The following is a 14,663-nucleotide window of genomic DNA, read 5'->3' on the forward strand; positions in this document are numbered from 1 at the left end:
GTGGTAGCTCGCCTTGTGCTTTGAGATAATCTGACCTAATGGAAGCATGTAGATTGAAAAGAGCAGAATAAATCCTTGTGGTACAGCATATACAACATCATGGGTCTCTGAAGTACAATCGCCACAATTAACAAAGAATTTTCTACCTGTTAAGTAAGACTGAAACCAATTTAAGATGCTGTTAGAGAGGCCCATCCATTTTCTAAGGCAATTTACACAAATACTGTGGTCTATGGTGTCAAATGCTGCACTCCAGTCTAAGAGAACAAGAACATATATAATGCCGCTATCCGCATTAACCCACAAATCATTTACTAGTTTAGTCAGCACAGTTTCTGTAGTGTGATTTGTTCTCAAACCTGACTGAAAATTGTCAAGAATAGAATGTTGAATCAATTCATCATCTAGAATTTTACTTATGAAGGGCAGGTTAGAAATTGGTCTGAAGTTGTTACAAAGAGGAGTCGAGATAATTTTTCTTGAGCAGGAGTTTAACAACTGCAGTGTTAAGATAGTCAAGGAAGACCCCCATATCTAATGATGAGTTCTCCATGTCAACAATCAATTAGCACATCGGAGACTTCTTTGAAAAAGCCTGTTGGTATTGGGTCAGGAACACAGGTGAAGGGTGAAGGGATCTATTCCAGTGAAAGAATTTAACTCCAGCCTCACTGGGCCACAGGTTCTGGGCGGGCACCAAATTAACATCATTTTGGACAAAAATCTTTGATGCCTAGAAGACAGCCTTGGTGTCACCATCACTCCTATCCCATTAACAGCTCTGTTTGGTGGACTTCCTGATGAGTTCTAAGTGGAGAACAACAAATGAATTGTAATTGCCTTTACCTCACTACTAGCATATAGACTTATCTTGTTCGACTGGAAGAATCCCAATCCACCACCTTTACGTCAGTAACTGATGCCCTATACTATCTAAATCTGGAACAAAATCAAATTATCACTCAAAGGATCTGTTCAAATTTTTTTTTTAAATATGGCAGGATCTAATCAATAACATTTTAGAATAAGCTTCTATATCAGAGAAAAGGATACTTTTTCTTCCTTGCTGCTTCAAAGATTTGCTCTGTTGGCAGACTCTCCTCTCTTTCTTTCTTTTGGGTGGAGGTTGCTTTTAATTAAAACAAAAAAAAAAAGAATTTAACTCGCTTAAAAGGGACCGTTGGGACTCAAACTGATTAACATTGAGGGGATGTATTATATTATTTCTAATACAATTTGCTTTGTGTTTAAAAAATATAGCAATATAGCCTCACAAGTTTCACTAGTCGTTTTTAGGAGGCATTCTGATAGGTGAGCTGAATTTAGAAGACAATCAATAGATGAGAACAAAACTCTTGGATTACCAGCATTATCATTTATAATTTTAAAGAAACAGGATTGCCTCTCAAGGTGGACTGCGTTGTTATATTCAGTTATTTTAGATGTCAGTATTTCATAGTGGACTGTTAGTATAGTTTTGCTCCATTTACGCTCAGCTCATGAGGAAAAGAGGAAGGCCTAAGAGAAGATTTATGGATGTGGTGAGAGAGGACATGCAGGTGACGGTGAAACAGAAAAAGATGCAGAAGACAGGAAGATATGGAAAAAGATGATCCACTGTAGCAACCCCTAACGAGTTGAAGAAGAAGAAGACGCTCCGCTCTCTGGCAAGCTCTCTTTAAATCAGGCACTCTTTGTGTCTTCCAAGGTATGACAGTGCTGGAAGATTTCTTAAAATCTTTTCAGGGACAACTATGTCACCTGCAGCTCTCACCTTGGCATTCAAATTTTCCACCTTACTGTTAATGCTGTTAGCTACAGTGCATCCGGAAAGTATTCACAGCGCATCACTTTTTCCACATTTTGTTATGTTACAGCCTTATTCCAAAATGGATTAAATTCATTTTTTCCTCAGAATTCTACACACAACACCCCATAATGACAACATGAAAAAAGTTTACTTGAGGTTTTTGCAAATTTATTAAAAATAAAAAAACTGTTGTGGTGCAGTGAGAATAATATGGAAAAAGATGATCCGCTGTGGCAACCCCTAACGGGAGCAGCTAAAAGTAGGAGAAGAAGGTGCAGTGAGAGTAACAACACTAAAGCAGCTATGGTATTTAGAATACTTTGGCCATTCCGTGGACCATTATATTGTTACAGGTTAATTACAATCAGATGCCTTAAACTAAGGAACAATATGCAGCTAATTTCAGTGTATTTGATAAAGCTGCCGTTGTGGATATAAAAAAGAAAGGGAAGCCTCCCAGGAACAGCAGCACTGCTTTGACGCTGGGTGCCGCCAGTTTGCAAAACCGAGCGGAGAACTTGTGTATGCCAGGGTTGGAGCTACCATGAAATTGTGCGTGGCTTTACGCCAAGTTTAGGTTATATACATTGCGATTTGAGCGTGGAAACGAGCTTACGCAACATTTTTGTGTGTACGCACCGTTTATACATGAGGCCCCAGAAGTGATGTTGGAGGGGGAAAACAGAATTGAATAGAACAGAAAGACTTTATTGTCATTGTAAGAAAATTACAAAGAAATTAAGAGTGTCGCTTCAACTTGGTACAACAAGCAAATGACCCTACTATTATGAGAAAAAAACACAAATACTACAATACATAATACACACAAGAAGAACAACATAAAAATAATAAATTATAAAAAAAAATGTTATTGTACTAAAGGATATTGCACATTTAGCCCAGTTTATAGAAAAAAGTATATTGTATGTAAAATATATACAGTACTTAAGAAATGAGATAAAATGAAACCGGCTGTAATACTGTACAATAAATATAATACTATTTCACTGGGGAGCAGCTACACGAGAACAGTAGCAGTATGTATGAGTCTTTTTCGCATGGCTGACCAAAAATTATTTAACCCTCCATAATTTGCTTATTTTTGTTCAATGTATTTATGGCCATTGGAAAGAAATTGTTTCTGAATCTATAATGCAACAGTTGAAACAGGTGGTGACCAAAGTGTGTGACACATTATGCCAGGATGCTCTTGATGGTTGAACAATAAAAAACACCAGTAGTTTTGCTCCAAGTTGTTTTTCCTGAGCACTGCCAGAAAATGCAGTCTCTGTTGTGCTTTTTTGACCATTGCTGTGGTGATTTCAGACTAAGAAGGGTTCTCTGAGATGTAGGTTCCCAGGAATTTGAAGGTCTGCAGCCTTTCCATGTGGTCTCCATTGATGTAGAGAGGAATCGGTTCTGTGTTGTGCTTTCTGCAGTTCAGAATGACTTCCTTGGTTTTTGTGGTGTTCAGTGTTAAGTTATTCACTGAACACCGTTCTGCCAGTCTCTGGACCTCGTCTCTGTAGGCCAACTCATGTCCTTCTAATATAAGCCCCATTAAAGTAGTGTCATCTGCAAACTTAATGATAGTGTTTGTGGGATGGGTAGGGGAGCAGTCATATGTGTAAAGAAAGTAAAGTAGTGGGCTCAACACACGGCCCTGTGGAGATCCTGTGCTGAGCTGAGAGAAAGCTGAGAGATGAGGGCTGAGTTTAACCCTTTGAAGGCAGTTTGTCAGAAAGTCCTTTATCCAGGTGCAGGTGGAAGAGGGGAAGCCTAAGTCTGTCAGCTTACTTACCAATATATCAGGGATTATTGTATTAAATGTTGAGCTTTAGTCTATGAAGAGCAGCCTTACATATCTCCCTCTTTGATCAACATGGCTCACTGTAGTATGCAGAGCAGTATCAATGGCATCTTCTGTGCACATGTTTGATCTGTAAGCAAAGTGATGTTGGTCGAAAGTGGGTGGGAGGCAGGATTTAATATGCTGTAAAACCAATCTTTCGAAGCACTTCATTACTACCGATTTTGAGACCATCCGCTCTATAATCATTTAAGCTCTATTTTTTTAGGGACCAGGATAATGACTGATGATTTTAGGCAGGGTGGAATAGTGGCTGATGCCAGTAAAGTTTAAAAATCTTTTATGCTTTGCGTATCTTCCCAGATAATCCATCAGGGCCAGTGGCCTTCCTTGGGTTCACCGTCCTGAGCACTTGTTTCACCTCGTGTTCTTGCAGAGTGAGTGTGTGGGTGGTGCTGGCTGGTGTTTTCAGTGTGGTCACGTTGGACCTCTTCACCTCAATCCTGGCAAAGAAATGGTTCAATACCTCTGCCAGCGAGGCATTTGAGAACAGAGCTGTGGGTGCTGCCCTATTAGTTTTTCAAATGAGTTAAATTCCTGGCCAAACCAGCTGTGGGTTTTACTCTGTGTGGTGCTCCTGTATTTTTCTCTTATAGGCCTCTTTGACTTAGTTTTATACCTCTACTTAGGTCAGCTCTGACTGTATTGTATAACACCCTGACACCTGACCAGAAAGCGGAGTTGTACTTCTGTTGTCGTCCAGGGTTTCTGATTTGGAAACTCCTGGGTCCTCTTTGTGACAATGACATTATCAGCACAGCTCTTGATGTAGAATTGAACAGTTTCTGTATATTCCCCTAAGTCTTGTTGTTCAAACAAAGCGAGGTCAGAAATAAAAGACAGAGTAGGAAACAAAGTAAAACGTCATAAAGAGGTTAAAGAACGGCGCCAAACACATGGAGAGCAGGTTACAGGAGTCAGACCCACGCCCCAGAGTGAAACGGGACAGACTACAGAGTACACACACTAATATAAATAAGAAATGAGGCAACGCGCCCATAAACTCAAAAACGAAACAGCGTGATCCACTGAGATCGCAGGAGTAATGGCGAAACATCTCCACTAACAGAAATAAATGAGACAATGCGCCCATAGCACACAAAAAAGAGGAATCAGACCCACGCCCCAGAGTGAAACGGGACAGACTACGGAGTCCACAAAGGGTCACACATCAAGCCCGAGATTACGGCTGAAAACCGAAAGAGCTCCACTGACAGAAATAAGAAATGAGGCGACGCGCCCATAGGCAACGACACCACCACACAAAACACAGGAGTCAGCCCCCCGACCCAGAGTGAAACGGTACAGACTACGGACTCCACAAAGGTTGACAAAACAAGCCCGAGATAGTACAGAAAGCGAATTGCAGTACGGAAATGAAACGGGACAGACTACGGACTCCACAAAGGTTCACAAATCAAGCCAGAGATATTACGGAAAGCGACTTGCAGTACGGAAATCGCCAGATACTATGAAAGGCGCATTCTCCTACAACGCGCAACTGAAATAAACGTTGACACTACACAGCAGAATCCACGCACCTCTAAAAAAAACGCAAGCAAACACCCGACATCATACAGAAACCCCACAAATACGGACAATACAACATATTTGAATCACATTTTCCACGCCCCAGAGTGAAACGGGACAGACTATGGAGTCCACATAGGTTCACAAATCAAGCCCGAGATAGTACGGAAAACGAATTGTACTACGGAAATCGCCAGATACTATGAAAGGCGTATTCGCCTACAATGCACAACTGAAATAAACGTCCACACTACACAGCAGAATCCACGCACTTCTAAGAAACCGCAAGCAAACACCCGACATCATACAGAAACCCGACAAATACAGACAAAACAACATATTTGAATCACATTACAGTAATACAATATTAACAGTACAACCACAGATGACACAAGCGCAACACCTGATGGGTAATAAGAATAAACGAACAATCCGTATTACACGTACGTCATCCTCACACGTACAAACTATACAGCATAGGTGAATCTCATTACAGTGATGCATTATTAACAGTACAGCCACAGAGAATGCTCCATATTAACAGTAAGTGCAATCATCCATATTACTTACCCATATTCCTAACGGTAAACAGCAGGCACGGGTTCAAAATGCCGGGGGTAGGTGAAAGACAGAGTAGACAACAAACTAAAACGTCATAAAGAGGTTATAATGCAAGGAGGCCAAACACATGCAGAGCAGGTTACAGATAATGAAAACTGGAATTCAAAAGACTCAAACAAAAATGTGTGCACGAAACACATTCAGAGCAAGATACAGAAAATGAAAGCAGAAATAAACGACAGTGTCAAACAAAGAACGTAAACATTGCATTGGCGCAAATAAAGAGAAATTATTACTCTGACAAATAACTAAACGGCGAATAGTAATCGAATATATGGACACAGGTGATATGTCAGATGTATGAAAATATTGTAAGACTGTTTTACCTCACATGCATTTATTGCTTACTTTCCAAAACAAGTTAATAACTGCTGATGATGTGGATCGCTTTGTCTGTACTGTAATTCCAAAACCTATCCTGAATTATGGTACACAGTCATTAAACACATGTCTCATGGACCTCATTTAAAGGATTCAGCACATTGGGACTCAGAGGATTCCAAATATTGTTTTTACGTAAGTTCTAAAATAAAAGTAAAATTAATGAAATAGCAACAATCTTAAAGGTGTGTATCCGGAACACCAAATACAGGGGGTTGGCGAGCGAAGCGAGCAGGGGGCAAAGCCCCCTAGTAATAGTAAGAAGAGGAAGAAGAAGAAGAAGAAGAGAAATGCCATCTTCTGAATGTCACGTACAGCATACAGAATACAGAGAGCAACAAAGACAGAAAAATGCATGTGACCTGGGGCTAGACTGATGAGCATCAAGTGTGGGATCTAGAATGCAAGATTGACAAAGACAGAAAAATGTTAGAATTAGAAGCTTGATTTTGGCCTTGACTGAAAGCTTATGAGCTGATACATTCTGGTAACTCAAAGTACTAGAAAACTCAGCAAACTGACCTGCACCCATGGGTTTGTTATGGCAAAGTGATAAGCAAATGAAGTGACATGGCAGAAAGAAAAAGGACAGCAACATTTGTTAAGCAGAAAGCAAATTGCAGAAGCTGATGATGTGATGATAAATACTCTAATAGGAAGAGGCATAAGAAGAAGAGCAACACCATCTGCTGAGCATCAAGTGCAGGATACAGAATGAAAGAATAACAAAGACAGAGAAATGCGTGAGGCTGGAGGTCCACGTGTTTTGCTACCAATAACGTAACACTCTACAGTATATCGTGCTTAATTCAAGCCTGGTAGCATCGGAGTATAAGGTAAGTAGCTGCCCTAGATGAGGCACTAGGCCATTGTTTGGGGATGTGGAAGGAAAATCATAGAACTTGCACAAAGTCCATGCAAACAAAGAAGTAAAAATATAGCTGAATGATGACTGCAAGTAATTAGTTGTATTAAAATTCAAATCCATTTGTAAAGTATTTTAAATTAAGAGAAGGCTTAAAACACAAAATAGGAAAACAGCAAACATGGCTAAGTATTAATTAGGAGTGAAAGTAAAAGTGCACAAATACAGTATGTGGTGCCCCCAAAAATAGACTACCAACTTTTCAAAAAGCTTGTAACTTTTACTAAAATGCATAAACAGAAGGATCAAATATGCAGAGTAAACAGAAGGCCCCTGCTCTTGACAGATCTTCTTTCTTCTTTCGGCTGCTCCCGTTAGAGTTTGCAACAGCGGATCATCTTCTTCCATATCTTTCTGTCCTCTGCATCTTGTTCTGTTACACCCATCACCTGCATGTCCTCTCTCACCACATCCATAAACCTTAACTTAGGCCTTCCTCTTTTTCTCTTGCCTGACAGCTCTATCCTTAGCATCCTTTTCCCAATATACCCAGCATCTCTCCTCTGCACATGTCCAAACCAACGCAATCTCGCCTCTCTGACTTTATCTCCCACCCGTCCAACTTGAGCCGACCCTCTAATGTCCTCATTTCTAATTCTATCCATCCTCGTCACACCCAGTACAAATCTTAGCATCTTTAACTCTGCTTCCTCCAGCTCTGTCTCCTGACAGATAAAGAATGAATTATTTGTGATACAAAGGGAGAACTCTTCATTTTACACTAGTTATGTGTGGGGCGTGATCGTGTTTGTGTTTGGCAAACAAAAACTCAAGGTCCTGCGGTCATTTTTTTATATATTGTTGTCGTGGATACATTTGCTCAGATTCTCTTAAAGCTGTCAAGTGTCAGCTGTAAAAGTCAGATCATAAAGAAATCAAACAGTTATACAGGAACAAGATCTGTCCAGGTTAGCAGAAGGGAGGACCATATTTAATCCTAACTCATTCAGTGCTCATAAAGTTATTGGACTTGTACTTGTGGTTTATGTCAGACTTGTCAACTGCAGTTGCTGAGCTTGTCACTGAACCATATCAAATTAAACGATTTATAATAGCTAGGAATATCATATTTATCAATTGCCTGATAACTTTCTAGCATAGCCATACTTGCTTCTTTTTCTGAGAGCCAATAGTGTGCTGCCTGCTATACAAAAGGTTAGCAGGTATGGAGAGACCAGCAATCCATGCCCATTTTCCCATTTCCTGTCATGGTTTGTAAAACATGTTTGTGAGGTCCAAAACACCCACGTTCTTTACTCTTTGTTACTGCATTCTATGCATTGTTCTACTGGATAAGTATATGTTGGTTGTCAGCTGCCATGCACACACAGCTCTCCCCTAAGACTGAAGACGTTTGATTTTACTGAAGCAAGTCACTTGGTACTATATGTCACATTACGAGACTGGATTTACAGGAGTGTGCTACCAACTGCCTCCAACTCACTAAGATTATGTAAATGAATTTTATTACTCAAATCACTAGAAAAGTTGCATAATGAGACATGACATTAAATAAACTCCTCTTCTCTGGCCAGCAATTATGTCTTTATTTCAGGTAAGTCCCCTCATTTTTTCTCCAACCTCCTTAGATTTCTGCAATACCAGCCGAATGGAATGTGATCCATCTGGAGTTCTCTGCCTACTTCCTAGAGGCTTTTCCTGTCATCCCAGTTTGGTCTGACCAGTGGACAAATATAAGAAAAGATTCTGAAGGACCAGGATAAATAAACAGAGCAGAAGTGCACTCTGGGCCTTAACATCAAAATTAGTGTTCTGTAAAAGGTGACTAGCTGAAATATCAATAATAATACAGTGTCACACATGTGCGATTGGGAGACAGCTAAAGGGCCTGAATAATAGTAATTCCACTTCAGACCAGGGATTGGCGAGGTGCACTGACTTTCTTTCTCAATCCCTTCAAGAACATCCATGGGAATTCCCGCACGGTTCCGGCACCTCTGATGACATCACTTCCAGTTCTGGGTCCTTTGATGGTTTTGCTTCCGGTTCCAGGCCCCTTGATGATGGCACTTCCGGTTCCAGCAAATGAAGCCACCATCTTTGGCAACCAGCATCAGTTCTGTTTTGGACTTGTTAACATCTCACAACTATTTAACCATTTGCAGCCAAGGCATATTATAAGGGTGGCTGCCCCAAACCTTTTTTGATGTCTTCTTGTCGTTTTTGTGACAACAATCATAACTTGGTTAACAAGGCCCTGACTATCAAAGTTGCACTTTAAGATGGAACTTCCATTGAGATACAATCTATGAAATGAAAGAGTCGTGTCCCTGTGTGATGCTGCACATGGAATCCAGCTATGCAGATGCAGTGCCTTATATCGAACATCAGTGTGGCGATAATGACATCTACCCCCTTAGTATACATCAACTCACTTAACCACCAAATCAACTAACAACACTCTGGTACATTTAATTTGCACTGTAGTTTGCCTTTTGTATGTTCAATACCCAATTCAAGTACACATCCATCGTACATCTGTTAAGTTTTTTCTTCACTTTTTGCTGAATAAGTAAATTTACTGACTTGATCAGGATGACACAGTTAGTTTGAGGTAGAGGTAGAGACAGAACTATCAGTCTAGTGGTAGAGGTATTACTGTAGCCAATAAAATTCAGATGTGTAATAGAGAGGAGTATAGTGTAGCGCAGGAAGCATTGGAGATGGGAAAGATTCATCCATTTACTGTGTCTATTTAATCCAGTTTTAGGGTGTCTGGCAGAACTAGATGTAAGGGGGGAAGTGGACCCAGTGCATTGAAGGCCACACACACACTTGGCCAGTTTGGGATGTGGGAGGAAATCTGGAAGACTCCAAGAAAATTCTACACACATGGAATGAATGAGCCTGGGCTCCCTTATTCTAGACCTGGAAGGCAGTAGTGCTAACCACTGCACCTCGATGTCGCATATCTAGTAAAGTATCTTTAGAAGTGGTCTACTAGCTAGTAGTAGTCTTGTCAGTAGTAGAAATACAGGGAAAGGGAACCTAGACAAATTAGAATAAAGGAGCAGCAAAAATATAGAAGTGTCGCAGCTGTGGTGGGCAAGAGGTGGAAAAAACAAACACCAGAAAGGGTTGTGCTGTTTGAAAGGAATACAAAGCCTACGTTGTCGATCAGCAAGGATGTGAAAACCGTGGACAAGGACAGAAATGTATCAGGGAATGGATTTATGGACTGTAACTTAACTGCCATCTTAAGCAGCCATGGACGGGATTGTAACAATTTAAAAATGTGGACAATGACTGATTTATCAATGGTGGAGGAGCTGTATGGGATTGCTGGGAAAGCACAGTGCAACATAAAACAATCTAAACAAGAATAGGCCATTCAGCCCAACAAAGCTCGCCAGTCTCATCCACTTAATTCTTCTAAAATAACATCAGCTCTAGTTTTGAAAGTCCCTAAAGTCCTACTGTCTACCACACTACTTGGTAATTCATTCCATTTGTCTGTGGTTCTTTGTGTAAAGGAAAATTTCCTAAAGAAAAATTTTCAGTGTAACCAATCCATTTTAACCTACATATATGGGTGCAGTATGGGAAGAGAACAGAGATCCTACAATGTGCAAATGGCACAGAAATAGAGAATAAGGCTAGATTCAAAATCTCCAGTGTTCCATTGAAAAGTGATTGTCCCATTGGGTTAAGTTAGCACTGTAAGAGTTTGATTAACACTGTAACACTGTTTGCTGTTCAGCTGTGCTAACCAGTCCCACTATAGTGAGAACACTCATGGGAGAAAATCAGATAGGAAAAGAAGGGAGCCAAGCTTAATATGCCAGTTTTTAAATTAGTAGGTCTTTTGGAAAAAATAAATAATAGAAATGAATGTCATTTTGGCTTGGTTCCTATTCAGTATTTTGGATCAAATGAATTCTGACTGCTCCCTGACATCATTTTCAGTCTAGATAAGGCTAAAATATTTTTGTTGCATTAGTTGAATTAGAAAGCTTGTTAGATGGGTTATTGGGTTGGTCATGCTGTGACGCTCCTCATTCTTATGCTCTTGTCTATACTTAGAAATTCCTTCAGCCTTTAATGATATGTTTTGAAAGCAATAGTACAATCTTATGGGTCCATAAAATGTGAATACCAAACAAGGTAATAGAAGAGAGGAGAAATCTTACAGATATGAGTGAGGCAAAAATAGATAGACTGCACAACCCATGATTTGAGATAGAAAAGACAGGGAATCCAATGACATAAGAAGAAATGAAAAGTGAGCTCAAGCTAAATCTTCACTCTGTGCTGCTGAATTTGTTAAAATATTGCCAAAGGTAAAACTGGCGTGACGTGGCTTTCACTATGAACACAACATCAACAGGGATGGTCGGTGGCAAAGACAAAGTGAGGTAGAACCTGTAGACATAATGGATAACTGCAATACTGAAGGGTATTGAGATACCACCTTAGGAATGGAATGATAATGCTAAGGGTCTCTAAGGGCCGGAAGTGACTACATGAAAAATACATCCATGAAATACTGAAATACATCCAAAAGCACCACCACCAATAACAGCATTTATTTCTATAGCACATTTTCACACGCAAGATCTTATAAGAAATAGTGATCAGCAAAGAAAAGACCAACTAAAGTTATATAAGAATATTAATGAATAAATAGTATAGAAAAATAAAGAATACACACTTGGTTCCAAAACCAGAGAATTATAGCAGCTGGAGATACTCCGAATATAACATGGAGGCAAACCTTTCTAATCATAAACCACCTAGACTAGGGGTCACCAACTCTGGTCCTGGAGGGCCCCAATGGCTACAGCTTTTCATTCTAACCCTTTCCTTTATTAGTGCTCTGTTTTTGCTTTTAATAAACTTCTAATTTTAATTGATTTGTTTTTTAAGATTTGTTCCCCTGAATTTCTTCATCGTTCCTTTGAATTGCTTCATTTCTTTCCTTAAATGGCACCCAAACAGAAATGAAATGTGAAGTGAGTGAGCCAACAGAAGACCAACTAAGTCAGGGCCTCAAACTTCAACCAGGTTCACTCCAAGCAGTTGCTTAATTAGGCGCCGATTCTTGTTGTTCCTTAAACCCTTTTATTTAATTCCATGGCTTGTTGCTGCTCTCATTGTGCAATAACATTAATTTCCGAAACTGTTGACTTTCCCTTTTCTAAGAGCACTGTTAAAATGTTTTGTGGACCTGAGCAGATCAACATTCCTGAGACCTTCATCTTTCTTTATTTTCAGATATTGTACGATGGACACATTTTGCTGGTCATGGTTTGGTTCATTTTGTATCTCATTATTGTTTGGCTGCTAATTAAGGAAAAAGAAACAATTAAGGGGTCGGAGTCTTCAAGAGCAAGTCAATTACAATTAGGTTAATTAGGTCAAACAGGTCACTAATTAAGAAAAGGGTTAGAATGAAAATCTGCAGGCACTGGGGACCCCTGACCTAGACATTTTCATCAATGTTCTACTGTGGTTTGAAGCTTTGCATCCATGACACAATAATCTTTGACAGCTTATAGAAGAATATCAGCCATTAAGTGCAACAAACTTAGAGGTCCTCTGATATTAAAATTTCTCTTTACAGTAAGCTTTGACAGATTAATTACATGGTTAAGTTCCTGTTAATCAACCAATGTAGAAAAATTCACATCTCATACTCTTGGTTTCGGAGAACAAAAAAACAAGGCATGAAGAAGTTGCGACTGCACCCATACTGACAGACAGAAATACTGAAATGGGCTCGGGTGACATGGCAGGCTTTTTTCTATGTTCTCGTGATATGCCTCGACTAGCCTGGGCAGACATATTGTATGTTATGTTTTGGGTGTAGTTTGGAATGTGTGATGGTTTTATTTGAATACTTTATGGCCAGTTAGCCTTTTGTGCTACAGCTAACTGAATGGTCACTGCCATAAAGTGAGTAAAGTTTTAAATATCTATTGCACTATTCATGTCAGGACTTTCTTGTAACCTTCTGTAAAAAACATGTCATACTTCAGCTCAAAGTCCATTTGAAAGTAAACCATAAAAATCCTGAGATAAGATAAATGTAGGTACAAAAAGAAGAGGTGGGGTACCTTGTAGCATCATTTGCTACACAATGGCCTACTTGGCCCAGCTCAGTCTGCTTGTAGGCTTGTGTCTACTTTCTGGAACCAAAAGCTTAAAAGTAGAACTGGAAAACAATGGATACAAAAATCTTGTTATTGCAATTAATCCCAAGGTTCCAGAGAACACCAACATTATCACAAGAATTGAGGTAATACCTTTTTATTTTTACTAAGATTGCAAATAAATTGATAAAAAAATAATATTTTTTTGAATTAAACATAGCACAAAGCCAATGGCATTATATTTTTGTGGAAAAAGGCATACTTTAAATATTAATCACAGGAGGCCCTGTAGAACAGTAAGTGGAGTTGCCATCTCACAGTATGTGTACCCCAGGTGGATTTATTCCTGCTGGAGTATAAAGACATGTAGCAGGCCAGTTCAGAAGTTCTGTATTGGGTTGGTGTAATTCTGTTTTGTGAATGTCATGGGATGGACGGATATCCCCTTCAGTATGTGACCCTGCCATGGGTTCTGTTTGTACTGGGTTAGATTTAGGCATCCAGCACTCTTCGTCAGATCATGGCTGGATGGAGATATCTGATTCATCTTTGTGTCTCATTTGATATGGAGTAGCAGACAGGCCAGAAGCTATACTGAAATCAATTAAACTGGTGACATGTCTGAACTGTTTAAAATTATGAAAGGAATTAAGTCAAAGAGATAAGTTAATCAACAAGAACACAGGGACAACAGCTGGAAATTGGTTAAAGGTAAATGTCACACAGATGTTTGGTAGTTTTTCTTCACGCAAGAAACCATAGACAAATGGAATACATTACTAAGTAATGTGGTTGGGAGTAGGACTTAAGGAACCTTCATGGCTGGATATTATTTTGGAGAAATTAGCTGGAGAGGATTGACAAGTTCCGTTGCAGTGAATGGCCTATTTTCATCCAAACGTTTCTAATGTTCTGATATTCTAATACAGTATGTCAAAGGACAAAATTCAGGTTTAAAAGAGGGAAAGTGTGACATATCAAAACTTTAGACATCTCTAATCTGAGTCTGGGACCTAAACATTAGGAGATGTTAGATGTTACCATGATGCTCGAAATCAAAGTCATTTTATTAAGAAATAAGTAGCTAATTACTAAAGCATAAATAATGGATTTCTGTCAAATTAGTGAACATAGTGAAGCATCAGCTAAGTTATTGTCTTTTGTTTCCCTATGTTAAGCTCAATGAACTGTAATTATTTGTAGACTGGAGTTTGTTGCAAAGGCTTTCAGACCACTGTACACTGCTAGCTCACTGCAAAAACAAACCCCACAAGAAACACAATAGTTTTTAAGATAGTTATGAAGTGACAATTAATAATTTATTCATATTAAAGCATAACACTAATTAGTACCTTGTAAGATTTATCTGAGACTTTGCAGACATTGACCCTGAGGCGCCATATAGTAGAGCTG

General features: G+C 39.4%; 1 protein-coding gene across 1 annotated transcript in view; it reads left to right on the forward strand.

Annotated features, from left to right (window-relative positions):
• Positions 1 to 13,211: 13,211 nt before the first annotated feature.
• Positions 13,212 to 14,663, forward strand: part of LOC114659129 (calcium-activated chloride channel regulator 1-like) — a 45,435-nt gene continuing 43,983 nt past the window's right edge. The window contains exon 1 of the mRNA XM_051933053.1: positions 13,212 to 13,396. Coding sequence (XP_051789013.1) covers positions 13,238 to 13,396 — 159 coding nt within the window. The 5' untranslated portion in view covers positions 13,212 to 13,237. The remainder of the gene's footprint in view (positions 13,397 to 14,663) is intronic.

Source organism: Erpetoichthys calabaricus, chromosome 10 (genome assembly GCF_900747795.2).
Source record: "Erpetoichthys calabaricus chromosome 10, fErpCal1.3, whole genome shotgun sequence".
NCBI classification, from domain to species: Eukaryota; Metazoa; Chordata; class Cladistia; order Polypteriformes; family Polypteridae; genus Erpetoichthys; species Erpetoichthys calabaricus.